This window comes from Acomys russatus, chromosome 20 (genome assembly GCF_903995435.1).
Source record: "Acomys russatus chromosome 20, mAcoRus1.1, whole genome shotgun sequence".
In the NCBI taxonomy this organism is placed as follows: domain Eukaryota; kingdom Metazoa; phylum Chordata; class Mammalia; order Rodentia; family Muridae; genus Acomys; species Acomys russatus.
In genome coordinates, this window is record NC_067156.1 from 48308607 (window position 1) to 48331662 (window position 23056).

At 48.9% G+C, this 23056-nt stretch overlaps 1 protein-coding gene across 1 annotated transcript in view; it reads right to left on the reverse strand.

The window, feature by feature from the left end:
• Afap1l1 (actin filament associated protein 1 like 1) overlaps positions 1-23056 on the reverse strand; it is a 59045-nt gene that overhangs the window by 24310 nt on the left and 11679 nt on the right. Inside the window, exons 2-7 of the mRNA XM_051163399.1 lie at positions 8435-8563; positions 7410-7493; positions 6521-6630; positions 5228-5333; positions 1877-1975; positions 810-1021 (exon numbers count right to left, since the gene is read on the reverse strand). Of these exons, the coding sequence (XP_051019356.1) occupies positions 810-1021; positions 1877-1975; positions 5228-5333; positions 6521-6630; positions 7410-7493; positions 8435-8563 (740 nt within the window). The remainder of the gene's footprint in view (positions 1-809; positions 1022-1876; positions 1976-5227; positions 5334-6520; positions 6631-7409; positions 7494-8434; positions 8564-23056) is intronic.

Consider the following 23056-nt stretch of genomic DNA (forward strand, 5'->3'; position numbering starts at 1 on the left):
ATGGGTTAGAGGTGTACGTCCTGAAAGGGACTGCTTCATAACATATGTGTGGAAACAGGGAGCCGTGTCTTATTTTAATTTTGTGCTAATGGCTGTTTTGTCTGCATGTATATTTATGCACCACATTAGTGCAGTGCCTGAGGAAGCCAGAAGAGGGTGCCAGATCCCCCGGGGAACTGGAGCTACAGATGGCTGTGAGCCACCAAGTGGGTGCCGGGAATCCATCTCAGGTCCTCTGCAACAGCAGCCCATGCTGAGCCATCTCCATTGTCTCTTAGTCAATGAGTCTGCTGCTTTGTTCTTTTGCTTTATCTCACCCGATGGTCACGCTATGTAGCCCTGGCTGGCCTTGAACTCAGAAAACTCCCCTTGCCTCCACCTCCCAAGTGCTGGGCTATAAGCAGAGATATTTCTTTTTAAATCGTTTCTTTGTTTTTGTGGTGCTAGAGATTGGATTCCAGGTCACTTGCATGCTTACTAGGCAAGCACCTGGATACTGAGCTACATTCCTAGCCCTTCCCCTAGTCTATGAATAATTACACTGACTTGCATAATAAAGAACAGTGGATGTTTTAAAGTAATTTTAAAAATTCTAGAAGAAACTAGGTGAGCCTCCATCTGGTTTTCAAGGTCTGTGTGTGTGTGTGTGTGTGTGTGTGTGTGTGTGTGTGCGCGCGCGTGCGCGCGCGCGCTCGTGTGCAGGAGTGAGTGCTGGAACTCTGGTGTATCATACCCTGAGGTTCTGTACCTGCCATTCACACCCTCGGGCACATCAGGACACACCCACAGGCCTCTGGTGAGTCACTCACCAGTAGCTGCTCCTCCTTGATGACCGTCAGCTGCTTGGCCCACTGCCCGAAGCGCTTTTTCCGAAGCAGGAAGGCACATATCCTGCAGTCCCTAACCAGGTGCATGGAGGCCTCCTCTGAGGGCCACTGGTGCCTGGGCCGCCGCCCCTTCTCTTCCTCCTCCTCCTCATCATAAGACTCGTAGGAGCTACTCATGACGTCAGAGTCATTGTCTGTGGGTGTCATGGAAGAGGACCTCAGTCTCTGTGCCACTCCCGGGAAAGCCCCTTCTTACCCTGGCAGGCAGCCTACTCTGGGCCCGAGCTAGGGAAGGCAGAGGAAGGACAGAGACTGTAGGCCTTACTCAAAAGCTTTGCTTTGGACTGGCCTCTGGGATGAGGGTCTTAGTGATTTCACTTCTTGGAGTTCCTCACCAATATGCAGTCATGATAAGTGTGAGATTCTACTTCACCTGGCACCTTGGGCCTCATGGCACAGACAGTATTTAGCCAAGTGTCTTATACCAGTGACTGCTCAGTAAACTTCTGTTATAGCCTTGATCTCATCAGTGTCCACGGCCATTGTCTTGGGCCCTCTTCACAACCCAGCAAAGCCCTGGGACAGACAAGGAAACTGTCATCAAGAATCGTGAAAGAGGGGCTGGAGAGATGGCTCAGAGGTCAAGAGCACTGCTTACTCCTCCAAAGGTCCTGAGTTCAATTCCCGGCAACCACATGGTGGCTCACAACCATCTATAATGAGATCTGGTGCCCTCTTATGGCGTGCATTTGTACATGCAGCCAAAACATTGTATACATAAATATTTTAAAAAATATTCATGAAAAAAAAATCAGGCACACAGAGAAACCCTGTCTCGAAAAACCAAAAACAAACAAACAAAAAAGAATCAGGTAGAACAAGATAAAAGTGATTCCCAGGCCAGTGGTCCTTCCCTTGCATCCACTGGACTCTACAAGGGCCCTGGAGCCTGCTTGGTGATCACAGCCTGGGAAAGGGTGGTTATGTGTGCACATGCCAAGGGTAGCTCTTCAGGAGGACAGCTGTGTGAGCAGTCGCCTAGTACATACAGGAGTTCTTCAGCTCTCCGTTCATCCTCGTCGTGGGGTAGTTCCTGTCCGCGTCCTCGTAGTAGCCGTCCACAATAGACTGGGCTGGGCTGCAGCCATCTGTGGGGTTGTCAGGAAGAGCTGAGCTTATGGAAATATGGGCAGAATCCAGGAGGGCAGGGTTGGGAATGCCCCAGGGATAGAGATTGGGGAGTCAGGGAAGCGTCAGTCTGGATGTGGGGCGCGACTTCTTCTGCTCTGGCTTCCCGCTTCCCCCTACATACCTGTCACTACAAAGTGTCTCTGTGTTCATGCTAGTCTCTGTGCCTTCTTACATTTTTTTCAAATATATTTATTTTATTATACATGTATAAAACAAACATTTTTTTTTAAATCAGAGAATTACTCCCCACCCTTCAAGACCCAGCTCAAAGATGTTCCCTCTCATCCCCCCAGTGGCACTGAGTGTGTGTAAATGTCCTTGTCACAGCTCTGGTCTCTGCACTACAGGGTGTCGGGTACCTGCTGCAAAAGGCAGGCTTTGGTTCCACTTTACACACAGGGCACCAGGCCCACAGAGATTGCTAGGGGCTGAGCCTGGATCAGAACTGAGTTGGATGCCTACATTCACCCAGGCTGGCCCACTCTCTCTTCACACTGCTCTTCAGAGCCCTACTCTGGGTTGTTGAGTCCCTCCTGTCCATCTATTTCCTGAGGATAGCTGTATTGATGTCCCTAGTCACCAGGACTCTTGGCTCGTTCCCAAGCGAGGCTTGGAGCCTGCCTTTGCCTCCCTGAGGCCTGTATGTTGGCAGCATGACCTGCAAGGTGGACTGGAGGGGTCGGCACTAGGGAGAGTGTGGCATGTGGGGGCAAAACTATCACTCCAGGCACGCTGGACACCGTGTGTGAGAGGAAGAACACCGTGACTGGGTGGTAGGCTCTTCCCTGGCTGAGTACATGGTCTTTCCTAGTCCTCCCTTCCTGCCTTCCCAAGAGCAGGCTTCTCTGCTCAGAACAGGGAAGTAAGCTCTCTAGGAAAGTTCGGGAGCCTCTTCTCCCCAGAGCATCTGACATACGACTTGGGGGTCAGCAAGTACCTGGTCCCTCCCTTATTCTTTTGCCCTTAATGGCCCAGATAGGAAGTTTCCTGCTTCACCTCTGTGACAAGCAACTGGAGACTCAAGGGCTGAATGAAGAGAGCCATAGACCACGTGGTCCAACCTCACCACAGACAAAAATGTGTAAACAGCATACATGTCGTCAGCTGATGGAAAGATGAGATGCGTGTGCTACTGCCTGTGCTATGTCCCTAGAAAAGCATATCAGCCATAGAGGAAGCCATTCTGCCAACATGGCCGGATCTTACAGACACTAAAAGTGAAAGGTGCCAGGCTGGGAAGGTCACATGTCACATGACTCCATTTACATAAAATGTCCAGAAGAGTCAAAGCCATATTGTCAGAAAATTGAGAGGTGACTAGCAGAGGCTGGGACGTTTCAGAGGAGAAGCAGTGGCAGAGGAGACGGTGCTGAAGCAGGTCCAGGTTTTTAGGGATGATCAAAATGCCTGGGGGCTAGAGAGCAATGGTGGCTGTGTACCGCTAAACGCATAGACGGACACTTTTCTTTTTTTCTTTTGGCTTTTCGAGACAGGGTTTCTCTGTGTAGCCCTGGCTGTCCTGGACTCACTTTGTAGACCAGACTGGCCTGGAACTCAGAGATCCACCTGCCCCTGCCTCCCAAATGTGACCAGATGGATACTTTTCAAAACAGTGTGACAGCCAATCCTGTTTTATCATAATGAAAAAACTTTTGCCCATGGGAAAAATATAAACAGTGCAAGAGCATGTTCCCTTCACCCAGATTTGCTTATCTCTTCCTTCTCTTCCTCCCTCTCTTCTATTAAGAAGGGGTCTCAAACTCCCAGGATCAAGCAAACTTCCTGCCTCAGAGTCCTAGTAACTGGTGAGTGTCACCAAACTGGCTTAAACAAGAAGCGTTTTCAAATTACACATCACACTCACCTATCATGACTCACTATTTTATTCTGCACATGGGCTCTGTCACTGGGCTATCCGCCCAGTGTCCTACCTGGCTTTCTAGTCCCTTTCCACGGGGGGGGGGGGGGGGGGGGGAATCCTGTTGCTAGTTCCTTGTGAGTCTTAGAAAAAATTGTTAAAAATCAATGCCTGAAGGTATATACCATCAGAAAAACAAAACAAACAAACAAACAAACAAACCAATGAAATCATGTTCTGTGAGGTTCTCTGTGTTTGATCTTCTTCCACGACTGTGTCATTCACATGTACCGTGTGCGCCTGTTCGTAATCAGGCAGACCTGTTTGATTTCCGGCTCAGCAGGTAAAGAATGGTTGTCTGCTGCGCTGCATGGTGGCCGGGGAGGCGGGACACAGACATCACCATCTAAACACTCAGCTGTGCATGCTTCAACATCGAAACCCACATTTCCCTGTGTCATCTCAAGCCCTTATACTGAGTGAAGGGACTCCATCTGAACCTCATGCAGAGGGAGGGCCACCTGCTGTACACTGGGGACGTCGAGGGAAAAACAAGGTTTCTCTTAAGAGTTTGTCCCATCAGTAAAAATATGTACACAGAATTTTTGTATGCACTTATGTATAAATTATATATATGCTATTTAAAAGCATTATGATATAAGGAAATCATAATAAATATAAAATATTCATAGGATTTTTTTTTTTTCCGAGACAAGGTTTTTCTGTGTAACAGCCCTGACTGACCTGGACTCACTTTGTAGACCAGGCTGGCCTCGAACTCACAGAGATCCGCCTGCCTCTGCCTCCCTAGTGCTGGGATTAAAGGCATGTACCACCATGTCCCGCAATATTGATAGTTTTAAAAATAATGTTGAACTATATATAAATAAGGCCTCTACTATTTCTGCCTGTACTGCTGTATGATATGATTGCCCGGGGCTGAACCATGAAGCTTGGTTTGAGCCATGGGCTACATCCTATGATATACTAACTTGGTAACAGGATCCATTCACATGCACACACAGAAGCAAACCATGATACCATAAGATGAAGGGGTGAGAGAGTCACAAGCAGGGCCAGTGGCTGTCACTTATGTGCTAACACTTTTTTATGAATGGATCTGGTGCCTCCTTGTTTCAAGGGTAGAGGAACAAAGATCCTCAGAAAACAAGGGTCTGTCTTAAGCTACAGACTTGAGACTAGAAGCCAAGCTTCTGGGCCATTGGTCCCATGGTTAGGAGGTCAGGGCAGCCGGTCCCAGGCAAGGGTGCTGAGGTGGGCAGGCAGCAGCTCATGGCCTGCTGCTCCTCAGGGAGTGAATCCTGTAGGCCATGGGGGGCCCAGAACTTACTGTGAGAGCTGATGTATTCAGGGCACTTGCCAGGCCCCAGGGGAAGGGCTTCCTCATAGTAGTCCTCTGGTGGAGGCTTTTTGGGCAGGGGTGGAGGCACATCAGCCTGCAGTGGAACAAATAAGGTTTGTGATGCAAGGTGACTGTAAACATAGCCGAGGGGGACACAGGTGACTCAAGGGAGGGAGGAGGCTGGTGGATGGAGCAGGAGGCCAAGGCTCCCAGGAGGCAGTCTGAATGTAAAGCTCTAAGCTGTTTCTATAGTTTTTTTGTTTGTTTTGGTTGTTTGAGATAGAGTTTCTCTGTGTAGCCTTGGCTGGCCTAGCCTCACTTTGTAGACCAGGCTGGCCTCAAACTCACAGCAATCCCTTGTCTCTGCCTCCCAAGTGCTGGGATTAAAGGCCGGCTTGTTTCTGTGTTTTAATATCTCATTATGTAGCCCAGGCTGGCCCTGAACTGCAGTGCTCCCATCTCTCCCTCTGGCACTGCTGGGATTATGGCATGTGCCGCTCTGCCCAGTGTAGACCCTTACGTTGACAGACTCAGAGCTGGGAACCTGAGAGCCTGCCGATCTGTCCTGTTCTGCTTCTGTAAGTCCCGCAAGCATCAGAGATCCTTTGTAATGTCTGAGAGGTTTGCAAATTGCCCAGAGTAGCTGTTGTGCTTTTGAGTGCGCATATCCACAGTCCTCTACCACCCGTGTGAGCTCTGCCACCATTTATGAGGAGCAAAAGAGTAGGTAAACATGAGTTATAGATAATTGAGCGAGCAGTGAAATCTGGGGTCAGGAAACCTCAGCTTCTCGGCTCAGCAAAGTCCTTTCCTAGCTGTGGGCCACTGGGGTGTATCACTTACCCTCTCTGACCTTTATCTGTAAAAATAGTAAGTGTGCCACGTACATTTGGTTACTGTATAGCAAGGTAGAAACTAGAACCTGTGAGAGAAGTGATGATGGTAAGATTCTGTGGCCGACAAACAAAGCTTGTCCCTAATTCTATAGTCCTGGGGTTGAGGCGGAATTCTTTGCTTTGTAGGTGTGAAAAACTCAGGCTCCAAGAAAAGCGTTTTGTTCATGGGCTCCCAGCAGAGTAGTGGGGAACATCAGAACCCCTACTTCCTAGCCTGGAGGTTTTCCTCTCACCTGTATTTATAACCACTGTAAGCATGTCACAGCCAATGATATGTCCATATGGTACTAATCGGCCCTGACCACCGCCATGGAGAGAAGAGGGCCCCACATATCCTCAGTGGCCCCTGGAGTTACAGGAAGAGCTTCCCTCACCCTCGCTAGACAGAGCTAGGACTCACGCTTCTCAGAGAGGGGCTCTTGGTTGGCTCAGGGCTGGCTCCTTTGCTGGGTTCCCCATCATCCGACATATCCCGAAGATCCCCCAGGTCACAGTCTACAGAGAAAAACAAGGACAAGCATGGGAGGGGACCAAGATGGCTGGGTTTGGGGTCCAGGAGGCCTGCCTGTGAAATCAGGCCCTACTTCTTTGATCATCAGGAACCTGAGCAAGCAGCTGAATAAAATGTTCTGGGCGTCTTCTGCAGGCTGGCTACACTAATCTGTCTTGCCTGGCTTCCAGACAGAGATCACAGTAGAATATCTTTGTGAGGCACAACTTGGAGGCATTGGGGTTTGGGGATGGGTGGGGGGGGGGTGGGGGTGGGGATGGAGAAGGGCTCCTGTGTGCTCCTGCTGTACAAGGACTGTATTCTAATCTCAAACTCTCCTAGACCATAGCTCTCTCCTTAGACGAACAGTGCTTTGTCTCTAGGATGGCTGCACACTACATCCTTACCCAACCCTGCCCAACCCTGTGGTTGCTCTCAGAGTCAGGCAGCCACTCTCCCTTGTCATAGCGCCTATTTTCTGCTGAGTTGCCTGACCTCCCAGCCAGGCTCGGTGGCCACGACGGATGGACAGCAATGACCGTAAGGCAGCCACCTGGTGCTGTGGCACTTGGCTTGCATGCTCACTCCTGCAAGCTTGGAGTGAGTCCGTAGCTACAGATTCAGGCAGCTTTCAGAGCTGCCAGGGCACAGGAGCCCAAGAAGACCCAATGGCTCAGTGTGAAGGCCAAGAGAAGCACAAGGCTGCGACCCTGTGTGTGCATGTACGTGTGCAAGTGTGTGTAGAGGGACAGTTCATGGCTACGGTTTAGAGAAGGAACCTTACCGAATTCTTCAAAGAGAGACTCTACAAAGCTGGGTCCCGAGTGCAGGTCTGCAGTATTCACGTACAGGAAGGAGACTTCCTTTGCTGAGGGAGGACAAAACCACAGTGAGTTGGGACGGCTACCTCACCTCCTTCTGCTTGTTTGCATTGTCACCGTGATTGTGATCTCTGCCTCCACGTGGAAGGGTACCCAGAAACCTAGTGCTATAGGGCAGTGCAGGGATGTCAAGGAAAAAGAAGAGCTCCAGTGGGGAGGTACCTGTGTCCCATGCGCCCCCCCAATGATCTTGTGAGGCAGCAGGTGACACTCTGTTTGGCCCACTCTGTTGGGCGACAGTGTGGCCCAGAGGCACCCAATGGTGACTTTCAGTCTCATCCTTCAGACTTCAGGAGCCCCACAAGGATGGGGTATAGCTTGTTAGTTATGAAGACACAGTATGCTGTCTGCTGACTTGGGGTGTCTCAGAGAGGCTGAGGCAAACTGCTAGGTAGACAGTGAGGCACACATGCTTGGTTTTAGAGGGGGGCATGAGCAAAGTGGCGGGAACTGATTTAACTTATGAGGCGGCACGTGTCAGAGAGTATACAGGAGTATATGTCTGTTTGCAACTGCACGTTGTACACACACATATAGATTATAGTGTAGCCAAAGCATGTGCTTATATGTGTATGTGCTGCATGTATGTATGTATGTATGTATGTATGTATGTATGGTATATGTGAGTGCTTACTGTGTGTCATATGTAGTATATGTGGTGCATTACGTGTAAGAATGCTATGTTATGAATCATGTATGATGAATATATGAATGTGCATGTTCTGTGTGAGTCTGTGGGGAGCAGGGGATGGAGAAAGGCATACAACACAACCAAGACTATAGTGGAGGGGCAGGGCCTGGGTGGATGAGCATCCTGGGGTCACAGCATAGAACCTGCTATGCTATGAGCCTTAGACGCCCCCTTATACAGGCCCTGGCATGAATGGTACCATTGCTGTCTTTGAAAGTGGGATGCTTCAGAGCTGACCTGGGAGGGGCTGCAGGCTCTGCAGGATGGAGGCCACGGCCATCTTCTTCTCCAGGGTGCTGTCACTGAGGTACTCATGGTCCAGGAGGCTGAGAAGCCCCGTGAGCTCCGGGATTAGCTGCTCCAGCACTGGGGAGAGACAGGCAGGCTCTGAGTTAAGGTCCTGTCCACACCCACTGGAGGCCAGAGCAGCAAGGGCCAGAGGGCAGGGCCCTGTTTACCAGGAAGATACAGGGCGCACCCCCCCCAGCTGTCCCATGGCTGGTCATCAACCTCTCTGGGGAGAGCCCTACTCAAAACTCTGTGGCGCTCCTCCAGCCTTCCTACTCTGTCTTAGAATGCAGAAGGCCTTGGCCTGAGGACTGGGCCTTCATGTTGGCGGCTTCTGAGCCAGGCCACCCTGAGCAGGAGCAGAGTGGCCTTCATTTGCCTCAGCCCGATTTGCAGGCGCAGGGCCTCCGAACATAACTCAGCACGAGTCCCCAGCTGCCCAGAACACAGGCAGGAAGACAGCCTTCCTGCTCCATCCATTCATATGATTCAATCTCTGGAACCTTCTGTTTCCTGCACCAGATGCCAAATGAAACATTAACCCTTCCTGCTCCATGCTCATAGCTAGCTATCGCTGCTGTCCTTTCCACCCACACACTGGTGCATCTTGAGCCTGAGTGGGCGCAGGAGTCACCTGGATTCTTGCCAAAATGCAAATTCTGGTTCAGGAGGTCCGAGACCCTGGGGAACTGCGAGATCTCAGAGCACAGAGTCCTTTAAAGACAGGAGCATGCCAAGACCATTATGTCACTGACAATTTCTCTGTCCCATACAGGACTTCTTTTTGCCATAGGGCCAATGGCCAGCTTCATGGCAGAAGTAGCATAGCCCTGCTTTACGGCAGACACTTGCACGCAGTAATTTGAACAGTTACTAATGAGTTGTGCTAGTAGACATTTACTGTATATCATTTAAACCTCAAACCGCACATTTTATTGTCACCGTTATATAAAAGAATAAAATGACAACTTGGAGAAATTAAGCAGCAATAGCTATGAGCGTCTCCACTGACTCCTCATCCTGTTCTCTTAGCCAGGGAACTATATTGCCTTGCAGTGTCTTGTTTGATCCTACCAACAATCTTGAGGTAGGTATTGGGATCACCTCACTTTTTAGATAAAGGAACTAAGATAGGGAGGCCACACAGAAGCAACTAGAAGGGCTGGGACGTCTGCTTGGGACCCAACTCTCAGGTCCAGCAGGTTCTCTCCTCTCCAGGAGACAGGAGGTGCTGATGTGAATCTGAAAAAGCTGGAACGCTAGGAGGCTCCTCACACTAGAGACTCTGGGGCCAGAGTACCAGGGTTTGGTTCAGGGTTGTGGAACCTTCTACAAGTTGTCTGACTTCCCACTGACCCAGGCTCTTCCCCTCTAAAGGAGCTAACCAGTGCACACCTCACAGAGGGGCTGTGAGGGCTTCTTATGCCATGCTCGCTCCAGCTTTCTCACTGCCTCTGGAATTCACCCCACTTATGTTGGGTGTGCAAAAGGCTTCCCAGATGTGGGCAAAACTAGGTGCCTCACTTTCTTTGCAGCCTGGTCAGCAGAGTGCTTCATGCTGGACTTTATTTCAAACAGATATTTTTTGTATAGTGGCACTGTTGCGGACAGGTAGCATTGCCATCTCTCTGTGGCATTAGGCATTAACCCACAGATGGAGCAAATGAACCAAGGTGAGAATCCAGACAGGACTACTGCCTCAGGAACATTCCAGCCACTGGGCTCTGTGGTAGCTACTTTCGGAGTTCATTCTGTCTGTCTTTCTTTCCTTCTTTTTTTAAACAATTTATTTTATTTGCATTGGTGTTTTGCCTGCATGTATGCCTGTAGGATGTAGGGTGTAGGATCCCCTGGAACTGGAGTTAAGATAGTTGTGAAGTGCCATGTGATTGCTGGGATTTGAACTCAGGACCTCTAGAAGGGCAACTAGGGCTCTTAACCACTGAGCCATCTCTCCAGCCCTCTGAGCACTACTGAATTCATTCCCACCAGGCTGCTCTGAGTGGTCTGGCAGGCGGACCCATTTTTCAGGCTGCTTGCTGAGGTCAAGCAGAGCTGAGGGACCCGCACAGCTTCAAAGGAGTGGATGGAGCCCATAGCTTTCCAGCTGTGATTTCCAAGGCTGCAGAGGAAGAGACCAGTTGTCCTTGGGCCTATGTCCCCTGTGCTACAGAGGTGAGGGTCTGAATGGATGGTGGTAGGCTACCTCTTTAAAGCAAGAACGAGTTAAGTTTCACTAGAGCCAAACATCCACTGCCTGGAAGGAAATCTCTTCCAAAGGAGTCACAAACCTTGTTGGACCCCAGGGGCACACAAATTTCAGTTAAGATGATTTCAAAGCATTTGCTGGCTATTATGTGTCAAGCTGGTTGCTCTGGGGGCTAGAAAATACAAAGAGGGAATTGTCCCAGTATGCACTCTCTCTTCTGTCTTCTCTAGCTCTCTGTCTCTCCATCCACACTGACACACATACACACTCTGACACTCACAAGGGAGATGGTTATGGTGTAAACAGGGCAACCTTGCTGCCCTGCTGTTAGCACCCTGTGGATATTGGGCAGAACAGCCTTACACCAGACATTCTGATTATTTTTGGTCTCAAATTCTTTTATGCTTTCAGAAATTCATGAGGGTCCCTAAGAGCTTTGGTATTCTGTGGGTTAGGCCCATCAATGCTGCATAACAATTAAACTAAGATTTGTGTATGTGTGTTGGGGTGGGGAGTGTTGAGACAGGGTTCCTATGTGTAGCCCTGGCTGTCCTGGAACTCAACTCTGTAGAGCAGGCTGGCCTTGAACTCTGAGATCCACTTGCCTTTACTTCCATACTCTCCACACTTTGCTGGGATTAAAGGAATGCACCGCCATGGCCAGCTAAACCAACAGATTCTTTTTGTTTGTTTGTTTGTTTGTTTTTAAAGACAGGTTTCTCTAGGGTAGCCTTCGTGGCCCTGGGCTTGCTTTGTAGACCAGGCTGGTCTTGAACCACCTGCCTGTGCCTCCCCAAGTGCTGGGATTACAGGTGTGCACCACTACCACACCTGGCTAAACCAACAGATTTTTATTTTATTTTATTTTATTTTATTTTATTTTTCGAGACAGGGTTCCTCTGTGTAGCCTTAGTGACCCTGGACTCGCTTTGTAGACCAGGCTGCTCTCAAACTCATAGTGATCCGCCTGCCTCTGGCTCCCAAGTGCTGGGATTAGAGGCATACACCACCACTACCAGGCTCAAACCAACAGATTTTTACACCACAAGGACACACACACATCCCAGCAGCCTTCAGAGCTGCCATCTGCACGTGCCCCTAGACACTGTCCCTACACGCTTGTGCAGAAGGGGCATGCAGAAGGCAAACAGTGCTGAGATAGTTTTGAGACAGGCTTGGCAGTGCACACCTGAAAGTTCTAGCACTCAGAAGCCCAAGGTAAAGGGGTAGCTTAAGCCCAAGGAGCTAGAAACCTGCCTGAAATCACAGTGAGATCCCAAGAGGCAACAACAGAAAGGCAACAGAAATGTACCTTTGATCTTGTGGTCCCCTTGAGAATATTTTGGGGTCCCCATGTGTTTCCAAATTATCAGGAAAGTGCCCAAGGGCAGCATCATTCTGGCTTCTGCAGAAGCTGCCCTTGTATGTACTGCTGTAACCACAGCTTTACTGCCCTTTCTAATTTGGAACAACTAGGTTGAGTGACTTCTCTGAGGTTATGATACGGGCTTCAGTGCCACATTCTGCAAGGCGAGTTCTGTTTCCCTTCTGGTCTTCGATGGGATCCTGCACATGACACCTTGACTTCTAAGTACTCCCTCCCCCTCCCCATCTTGCTAGGGATTAAATTCAGGGCACTTGGACAGGCTAGGGAAGCGCTCTACCACTAAGCTTCCCTTCCCTGGAGGACTGACTACTGACCAGATGGATCACTAGAATACAGCTGGATAAAGGAGAAGGAAGGAACTAGGGCAGACAGGAAGAAGATGATGGGAGTGTGGACTGCTACCCAGGCTGTGGTGGTTTCTGCCTCCCAGAAAGCTAAGCTTGCCATACATGAACTAGGGCCTTTCTTTGGGGCTGATCAGTGATCTTGTGCTGGGTGGTTACTGCACATTATTTTGTTTAAACCTCTGTGGTGGTTTGAATGAGAATAATCCCTATAGGCTCATATATTTGAATGCTTGTCCCAGTTAGTGGAACTGTTCAGGAAGGATTGGGAGGTGTGGCCTTGTTGGAGGAGGTGTGGCCTTGTTGGAGGAGGTGGGTCACTGGGGCTGGGCTTTGGGGTTTCTTTTTTTCTTTTTTTTTTCTTTTTTTGGTTTTTCGAGACAGGGTTTCTCTGTGTAGCTTTAGATGTCCTGGACTCACTGTGTGTGCAGAAAACACCCGCCATAGCATTCTTCCCAGATGCCCACATTTCTGATCTGAAGACTGACCTGCTGCACAGCTTACACCTGTCGCCTTGATGCCTGTTCAACTGTATAAAACAGACGCACCAATCTTCCAGGTGTTTTGTATCTTCTTAACCAGAGGGTCTGGTCTACCTGATCCCAGCTTGTCAGTGTCCTTGTCTGTCTGTCTGTCTGCCTGCCTGCCTGTCACTTCTTTAGCCCCAGTCAAATCCGCAGAGCCGTGCAAGGACTTGGCACACCCAAAACAGTGATCTTTTTTATTTTTATTTTTTGGTTTTCCGAGACTAGCCCTGGCTGTCCCAGACTCCCTTTATTCAACAGACTGGTTTTGAACTCACAGGAGATCCACCTGCCCCTCTGCCTTTTGAGTGCTGGGATTAAAGGGGTGTGCCACCATGCCTGGCAGAGAACAGGATAATCTTTATGTCTAAAGTTTATTTAGAATAAATTTTGCTTGTGTTATTTGGTTTAGTCTTAGAAAGGCTCAGTGAGTTCTAAGGACTAAAACCAACCAAACAGGAGAGAAACGTCCTGATTGCCCATAAGCCTTTCAAGTGAGAGTAGACAAAGGTTTCAGACACAGAAACTCCAGGTGAGAAGAGGTTATTCTCTGGGCTGCAAGAAGGTTTCTCAAATAAAATTAGAGTTTACAGCTATACCTAAGATTAGACTTCTGAGTGTGTATTGTTCCTGGGGAGAACCCAGCCAGGACTAAGATTAACTATCTCTGGTTCTTTACACCCTCCGCCCCCCAATGAAACAATACGAAGACAGATGCCACCTAGCAGAGGTTAAGCCCAGGCCCCGTCACTCCCCCACAGCCCTGATGCAGCCTCAATGAAAGCTTTAGCCAGAAGGATTCTTAGCAGGTAGGGAGACAGGACTCCAGCAAGCACAATGGGAATGTGGGATTTATAGAAAGGGCTCAAAGGTAACACAGCTAATTTCCATTATAAAAGAGAAAACAGAAAGAGCAGAAAGAGCAGAGAGAGAGAGAGAGAGAGAGAGAGAGAGAGAGAGAGAGAGAGAGAGAGAGAGAGAGCAGACAGATCTTAAAACCCTTAGGCAAGCTACCAACAAAATAAACCCCCAGGGGGACCCTCCAGGTTTGAGGTCAGTCTGGTCCACCTTTCCCCAGCCCTGCTACCTGATAGCTCTCTTGACAGATCACAAAGATAATTCACCCTCGTCTGCTGACAAAGAAGACAAAGCACAATTTTATACTGGACAGTAAGAACAGCCGTCCGTGAGGTTTTCACCAGGGCCTACAGTTTTGTTTTTGTTTTTTGTTTTTTTCCTTTACTAAATTTCCAAGCATCAATAATGTCCCAATTTTCTTCTGGTAGCCATTTGTGTGGAGAGAGAACCAGCCATTTCCTTTTTTTCTTTTTCTTTTTCTTTTCTTCTTTCTTTCTTTTTTTGGGGGGGAGGTTTGAGACAGGGTTTCTCTGTATAATAGCCCTGTCTGCTGTCTGGGAACTCTTTTTGAGTTCCTCAAACTCACAGAGATCCGCCTGTTTCTGCCTCCTGAGTAATGGGATTAAAGACGTGCGCCACCATGACCAGCTTTATTATTATTTTTTTTTAATTTTATGTGCATTGGTGTTTTTTGCCTGCATGTATGCCTATGTGAGTGTTGGGTCCTGGAGTTACAGACAGTTGTGAGCTACCATGTGGTTGCTGGGAACTGAACCCTGGCCCTCTGAAGAGCTCTTAATCACTGAGCCATCTCTCCTTTCTATAAAGCCCACATTCCCATTGTTCTTGCTGGAGTCCTGTACCATTTCTCTAAAACTGTTTCATTAAGATGTCTGAGACCAGCCGGGCATGGTGGCACATGCCTTTAATCCCAGCACTTAGGAGGCAGAGGCAGGCAGATCACTGTGAGTTCGAGGCCAGCCTGGTATGCAAAAGTGAGTCCAGGACATCCAAGGCTAACACAGAGAAACCCTGTCTCAAAAAAAAAAAAAAAAAAAAAAAAAAAAAGTCTGAGACCATTATTGTGGGGAACACCTTTTATTCCAGCACTTGGGAGAGAGAGGCAGACAGATCTCTGTGAGTTCAAGGTCAGCCTGGTCTATATAGTGAGTTTCAGGACAGCCAGGGCTACACAGAGAGACTCTGTCTCAAAAAGAATAAAAGCACTTTGGAGGCAGAGGCAGGTGGATCGCTGCGAGTTCGAGGCCAGCCTGGTCTACAAAGAGAGTCCAGGACAGCCAAGGCTACACAGAGAAATTCTGTCTTGGAAAAAAAGAAAGAAAGAAAGTAAGAGGGAGAGAGAAGGAAGGAAGAGAGGGAGGAAGGGAGGAAGGGAGGAGAGAGAGACAACTCTGTGTGCTGTGCTCTGACAAGCAGGCTGACTAATGGGGCATGGCCTGTGAGAACCTTCGGCAGTGAGCAACCCTGGAAGGAAGCCAAAGTGCCTACCAGATATGAGACTGAGGGCTGGAGATAAAGGAAAGAGAAATCTTCCTATGAGGCAGGGAGATCTCACCCAGGATGCCCCATGCTGGTCCTCACTCTCTCAGCCCAGGGATCCTGCTCAAGTGTTTCTGGCCTCTCCTGCCTGCTACGTAGGCCTTCTGCTCTCTACTCCGCCATGTTTCCTTGGGGAAAGCTTTGTTCTTTTGGCCACACCGATATCTCCTAATTGATGCTATCATATCCTGATGGGTCTCTGTTATTTTTAAGTGTGTAAGTGTTTTGCCTGTGTGTATGTGTGTGCGCCATGTATATGCTTGCTGCTGGCAGAGGCCAGAGAGGGAAGGATTAGACCTCCTGGAACTGACGTCATGGAAGAACAGCAGCAAGTGCTCCTAACTGCTGAGCCACCATCTCTCCAGCCGTCCCACAGTGACACGGAAACCTCCTTACCATTTGTGTTTGTTTGTTTGTTTTGGGAACAGAGTCTTGTGTATCCTAGTGTAGCCTCAGGTGGGGGGATGGCTTTGAACTTCCGATCCCCGAGACCAGGAGCATCACCATGCTGCTTGCTTTAGGCTGGAATCGAATCCTCCTTGTCCTTGAGTATCTTTTTTTTTTTTTTTTTTTCAGTTTCCCTCATTTGGATCCAAGCTCCACGTAGACAGAAGCATGCTCACTCCCAACATGAAGTGTGCGCTGAAGGACCGGTGAAGTGGATAAATTATGGGCACAAATGTTTTTATTGTGTAGATTAAACCCGACACAGCTTGTTAATGTGGTTGACAACCACCCTGATAGCAGCTCAGCATAGTAAGAAGATGCTTGGAAAAAGAAAAGCACAGAACAAAGTGCTCTGGTTAAAAAAAAAAGGGAACCGAGAGACCAACTGCTTCTTTGGCTCAGCTCCCTAAGACTTTGCTGTCTTTATCCCTCATGGGAATATAGCTGCAGCCGATTGTGGGGTGCGGTCTGTCGGTCGGTCAGTGGTGTGTGTGAATCCCAACACATAAGTTGGGAATGGTAGCAACAGAAGATCCTGAGCAAAGTGAGGACCAACTTGACGGGGTTCAGACTTACCACAAAGACAAACCTCTGGGCATGGTTGTGAGACAGTTTCGAGACTGGATTAGCTGAGATGGGAACGCCTACCATAGATGTGAGTGGTACCCAGACCGTAGACTGCGGACCTGGGCTGGACAGAAAGGGAAGCGCCAGGATCCGCCTCTTTCTGCTTCCTGCGCATGTTTCCTCACACTTCCACTGCCGTGATGTCCACTTGATGACAGTCTATAACCTCAGATTAGGAGCCAAAATACACCTTTTCTTCCAGAAGTTGCTTTTGTCACAGAAACAAGACAAGTAACTAATATATGCCCCTGCCAAGTTCAAGTCCGGGTCCCCCATGTCCTAGCCATGCAGGACTGAGACAAATATCCCCTTGCTGTACACATACCACTGTTAACCCACAAGTACGCCCCCTCAGGAGCAATGGGCCTGACGCAAGAGAGCATATTTAGGGCAGCATGGAGTACACTGTAGGCACTCATGGCCAACATGGGCTGTTTACCGACTTTACGAGACTTATACGTTATTTGCATGTATTAATTTGTACATGGGGGGCTAACCAGGCTTTATAAGTGTGGACTTTAGAGGTCTGAGGATGGTAGAACAGGAAGGGGCTGGTTGTGATGCCTTTCTTCCTAAATGCTGCTCTCCTATGTGTCCAGCTTTAGGGGGTAGCTCAGCGGAGGCCACCGGCACCACAAGGAAGATTAGCAGAATCGTCTCTTCAATCTGTAGGTTCAAAACTCTCTCCTCTGCCAAAGGTCTCTTTCAGTTTGCTGCAAATCTGCCAGGCTGGGGCCACAGGGGACTCTGCTTCTTCCTGTGGCTTTTAAAATACTTCTTTCTAAGACCAAGGGACAGCCCAACAGTGGGTAGAAGGCTGGAAGTGACAGCACTGGTTGGACTAGCAGTTTTGTTTTCCAGCAAAGTAAACATTTCCTGTTGTCCTGATATACAGGAAGATGATGGTATAATTGGGATAAAAAAAAAAAAAAAAAAAAAAAAAAAGGAGCAGTAGAGACACACCACCTGCCCAGTCAGGGCCTGTCATTCAGCGGCTTGCTCCTGTGGAAGATACCTTGGAAGGCTTGTGTATGTTAATTAGAGCAATTGTTTTACACTGGAGAGAAGTTAGACTTTCTAGGAAGGAAGGAAGGAGGTACAAGGACAGGAGAAAGGACGGTGTGTGTATAGGTTGGGGACTTGGTCTCAGAGGACTTGGTTTGAATTTTGACCCCTCTCTCTTACTCAGGGTGATTTGGGGGTAAGCTGACCTGTTTGAGCATCATTTTCCTCCTAGGTTTGAGATGTCGTACTCACAGATGTGTCAGAGCCGGGAGATGGGGGAATGACTGCGATTTTATTTTATTTTTATTTTAACTATTTTTTTTTCTGTTTTTCGAGACAGGGTTTCTCTGTGTAGCCTTGGCTGTCCTGGACTCGCTTTGTAGACCAGGCTGGCCTCGAACTCACAGCGATCCACCTCCCTCTGCCTCCTGAGTGCTGGGATTAAAGGCGTGCGCCACATGACTACGATTTTAAAGCAGGACATTAGACTAGCACATTTCTCTAACCTGCTGCAAGTTCAGCAAGACAGAGAGAGGTAGGAAGCCGGGAAGGCCGTAGATCAATGGGAACTCAGTCAGTTGGGCTTACGTGGTGGCGCTATCTTGGGGCGAGGTTTGGGGGACAGGCTCAGGGAAGCCCACTGTCTTCACTGCCACTCCTAGCAGCAAATCTTTCCCTATTGAGGGCTCTTGCTTGGGGAACCTGTTTATAGCAGTGGGCCCCAGGGAAGCCCCTAGCTTCCTGGCACCAGGCTATTTGCACATGGGAGGAGGTGGGGGCTCACCTATGATTTCCCACTTCTGAGGAAATATCTTCTGGTTGTGAGACTGGGCTCTCCCAGAATTGTTCCTTTGTCTGTGGATTCCTCCCTGTTTAGCTCACAATGCATGCAGTTCCAGGAGGAAGTAGGAAACTGTGACACCAGCTCCTTCTCCCCCTCAAGATGGGAGCTGCTTCCGTTTGGGCAATCTGCACTGTCTCCCTCACCAAAGGCAGGGGGAAACAGCAGCAGCGCCAGCGGCACCCATAAAACAGCAGCTCGTATTGGCAGCTCTTCCGTGATGTTCCAGATGCTGTCCTAAGCACTGCTCATGTGCCCTCGTTTTTCCTCCTAACCCTGTGCAGTAGGTAGAATCTGTTATTCTATGAATGAACCAAATGAGGCCACAGACATTTATCTAGAGATGCTCAGAGCACAGACTGCGACTCATATTCATATCCAATTTAGTTTAGGCTTTTGTTGTCCACACTGCCATCTTTTCTGGCCATCTCATTACAAAGCACGTCCTGCAGGGAGGTTCTATGTGTTGAACAGTTTTATTTCTTTTATTAGAAGGGACAGAGAACCTCAGGGGGGATAAAAACTGGATTAATTCTAATTCTGGCCTCAGGAGTTACTCTCATCACTGGACCTTAGAGACACACCCTATCCTTAATCCTTAATTTAGTTGTTATTTATGTAACCAGTTGTTATTAATATTTTGGTAATTGGTTGTTTTTGATAGTATCCTAAGCATCCGCCAGCCTATCACGCCAGACAAAAGCCCGGATCTTGAGAGCCCTGGTCTCTGTGACCTTTGACGTTCATCTTCAGACCTGTTTTCCTTATGCATTTGCTTCCTTTCTTCAGAGTTTTATTGTAGCCAGATGAGATCCTGATGTGATAGATAACCCTTTGCTACGTTTTAATTATTATGCTGCAGAGAGATTTGTCCATGTTGCTGCCTGTCCTTGTGTTCCTCCCGAAAGATGGCTGCATGCTATTCTATCACGGCACCATCTCTGTGCCTCACTCTGTGTTTGTTCCCTCTTTGTAGCATCGTTGTGTGGTGGGGACTCAGTTTGACTGAGGTCCAGTGAGGTAACGGAACTTGCTGGAGGTCACAAGTGCCAAGGTGAAATCTTTCTGGCCACCTGTGATGTGCTGTGTTTTGGTAGGGTGGAGAAAACACAGGCACTGGAGCCAGAAGCCAGGGGCCCAAATCCTGGCTTACCTCCTTACTTACGACATGGCCTCGGCCAGGTTGCTCCATGCATTGGCATCTCAGTTTTCTCAACACCAGAGCGGGTGAGCATAACCGCCTGCCTACTGTGTGAGAATAAAGTCTCAGCACATCAATCACTATAGCATGCAAGCACACTGTGAGCTGAGGCTTTGTTGACTGGTCAGTTTCGATGAACAGTAAAGATGCAATGGCCAATAAAGGTTCCCACCATGTGAAGGACTCCCATAAGGATTTAGGAGGCACAGCTAAGCAATGGCCCACACACAAGCTCAGGCTGAGGCTGGCAGCACCCAGAAAAGGATCAACAGAGGCCTCAGGCTTCCCCAATGGGGAGCTGCGGTGTGTACAGCTCAGGCAGGACCAATGGAAGCTGCGGTGTGCACAGCTCAGGCAGGACCAATGGAAGCTGCTGTGTGCAGAGCTCTGTTGCATTGTGGCTCAGGTATTTGAACACTTGTCCCCAACTGATGTTTTGGAAAGCTGTAGAACCTTAGGCTGTGAAGGCTTGCTGGAGGACGTATAACACTGGGGGCGGGGGGTTGGGTCTTAAGGTTTCATAGCCCGCCACCTGTTCCTCTGCTCCCCACTTGCAGACCAATGTCACCATCCACCTCATATTCATGCCTTGTCTGACCTTGTTTTAGTATCTGACCTCTTCCCAGTGCTATCTGCTTATGTGTTGTCCTCTTACTGACCTGTGCTCCAGTGGACATCTCCTAGAAGCTGTGTGGCCTCAGGCAAGATATTTAACCCCTACATGCCTGTCTCCTCATGTGCAGAGTGGAAATAATAGAACTGCTGGGAGGATCCTGTAGAGTACTGCATAGCGTCCCCATGCTAACCAAGCTGAGCCTTACTATGGTCGAAAGCCACCTCAAATTGCAAGCTAAACAAACCATTTTCTCTTAGGCTGCTTCTTGTCCAAAATTACATATTTGGTCACAAATAAGAAGCAAAGTAATTCATAAAACTGGTATCAGGAGCTGCGTCATTATGTAACAAACCCGACTATGTGGTTTTCCAGATGAACATGGAAGAGCTGGGAGCTGGAGAACCCCTAGAATGCTGTAAACAGAGCTTAATGGGCCATGCTAGTAGGTAGGAGTCTGGAAGAGAAAATGTGGAGAGAAATGCAGATAGCAGAAGCCACTCAAGAGACTCCAAAGGGAGGGAAACATGAACCTTTAACTCCTTGTGTCCTGAAGGAAAGATGATGTTCTGGGCCCTGGAGGGCTGGAAGAGGTTAGGGCTTATTGTAATGTGGGTCAGTTGTTAGAGCCAGAAGGAACTCATGTAGGGGTGGAAGGAGACGGATTGGGCAGAAGTGGCTAATTAGGACTGGGCAAACACTTCAGATGGGAGCAGATGCCTAAAATAAAGTCACGTTGCTGTGGAGTGTGGAGCTCATAAAGCCTCATTTTAGGTGGCATTAAAGGGGCAGAGTTCCACATCTAGTGGGGAAGTGCAGCTGTAAGTGGCCGTGATCACTGCAGACTCAGTCATCTACTTCCAGGGCCTGTGATCAAGTTGCTGGTTTCTACCGGGAAGTCTTGGTGGCCTGGCCCATAGCCAACGTCACAGCAATTCGAGGCACATCAGAAAGTTTCTGCAGGCAAGGGGAAGGGAAGCAGGGGAACAGATTTCCATCCTAGTGGACAGTCCAGAGGGTCATTCTGAGCTCACCCTTAGCACTCGACCAGGACATCTATGGCACCTGTCGTGATCACTTCCACAGCACTATTGTCGATCATAGCAAGGGTTCCCAGCTGCTTGATGGGCCTGGCCACTGTTCCCCTGTTCCATTCTTAGTGATCTTTGACCCACAGGTGAGAAAAACATCAGACTTGCTGAAGGATGTCAGCTGCCTTGATGATTGGGGAGAGGAACAAAAATCCACGTGGTTCTGGGTGTTTCTCACCCCAGGTTGCAGTGCTATCCACTATTCACTATGCCAACCCTAGAGTGTCGGCCGTGGCATCTTGGGCATCTGTTTCTCATGTTAGTGTAGGCAGCTAAAACTTTCTTCTATACAGTGAACCTAATGTTGTGGTCGTGGCACTGCCCCACTACCCAGGGAGCAAGCACTCCGCTCAAGACTCCCTACCTTCCCAGGAGCCCTTCCATCCTTGGATCTGCTGGCCCCACTCCAGGTGCACCTGCTGTGACCCCCCTGCTGTGCAGGAAACCGTGTTGATGGGACACAGGCTAAGTGAAGCACTGTTCCTGTCCTCATGGGGCTCACAGCTTAATGGATCAACTCTGTTCTGCAACCGAAAGCAGGGTGACCTCACCTGCCCAGGCAGGTGGCACAAGTGTTTAAAACAACTCTCTCAGGATGGTGTGGTGGCACAGGCTTGTAATGCCAGAATCATAAGGGAGGCTAAGGCTATCCTTCGGTCTCTAGATCAAGGCCATCCTGGGGCCACCCAAATGTGTGTGTGTGTGTGTGTGTGTGTGTGTGTGTGTGTGTGTGTGTGTGTGTGTGTTGGGTATATGTGAGTATGAACACATACATGCCAGGATATATAAGTTGAGGTCAGAGGACAACTTTCAGGTGTCAGTCCTCTCTTTCCATCACAGTTTCCAGAGAACAAAGTCGATTCAATCAATGTTGGCTAAGTCAGAAGAAGAGCAGGAACTTTTAGAAAAGTGGGGTAGATTTTAAGCGGTGATGAAGGGTGATTGGGTTCGTGTGAAGACACTAACTATGCAGTGTTCTGGATCCTCACAGCACTACTGCTATTTCTTCCATTTCGTAGACAGGGAAGCAGACGCTAAATATCTTGCCTGAGGTGACATAGCTTTTAGGCAGTAATAACGGAGACACGGGTCAGTGGCAAACAACACTGGGAGGTATCTTGGATATTAGAAGGACGGTCAGGACAGAAGCTAGGTGTGTTGGCTGGGGCTTGTAACCTCAGCTCTAGGGAACCAGTGTCAGGCTGCCTCCTGGGATTCACTGGCCACCAGCCTAGCCTACTTGGGCCAATTAGATACCTTATCTCCAGAAGATTCCTTCTGCATAAGTGGGAACAAATATACAGGCCCATGCCTGGACATCGTGTAGAGAGCGAGAGCCCTTGGAACTAAATGAGATGTCTCCGTCAGATCCCTCGCTCTAGGGCTCAGGAAGCTCTGCAGAAGAGGAGATGGAAAGATTGTAAGAGCCAGTGGGGGTAGAAGACAGCAAAGAAGCAAGGCCTTCCAGACACAGCAGGATCGCCACGCATATGAACTTGCAGAGACTGTGGCAGCATGCACAGGGCCAGCATGTGTCTAAGCCTGATGGGGCCCAGTGCTGAGAGGTTAAGTAGACATAAGCTCTCATCCCTAGCCCAGAGTCTACCTCCAGTTAATAACTGTTCTCAAAGGAAAAGCCACTTTTTACTAATAGAGTCTCACTGGGTATACAAACCACTTAGGGCAGGCCAAATGGCCAACACAAAACAAACTCAATGGTATTTTTGGAGCTTTTTTTTTTTTTTTTGTCTCATAATGCTTTGTCTACGCGTGTGGGCGCATGTGCACGCGCGCGCGCACACACACACACACACACACACACACACACACACACGCACACACGAGAGAGAGAGAGAGAGAGAGA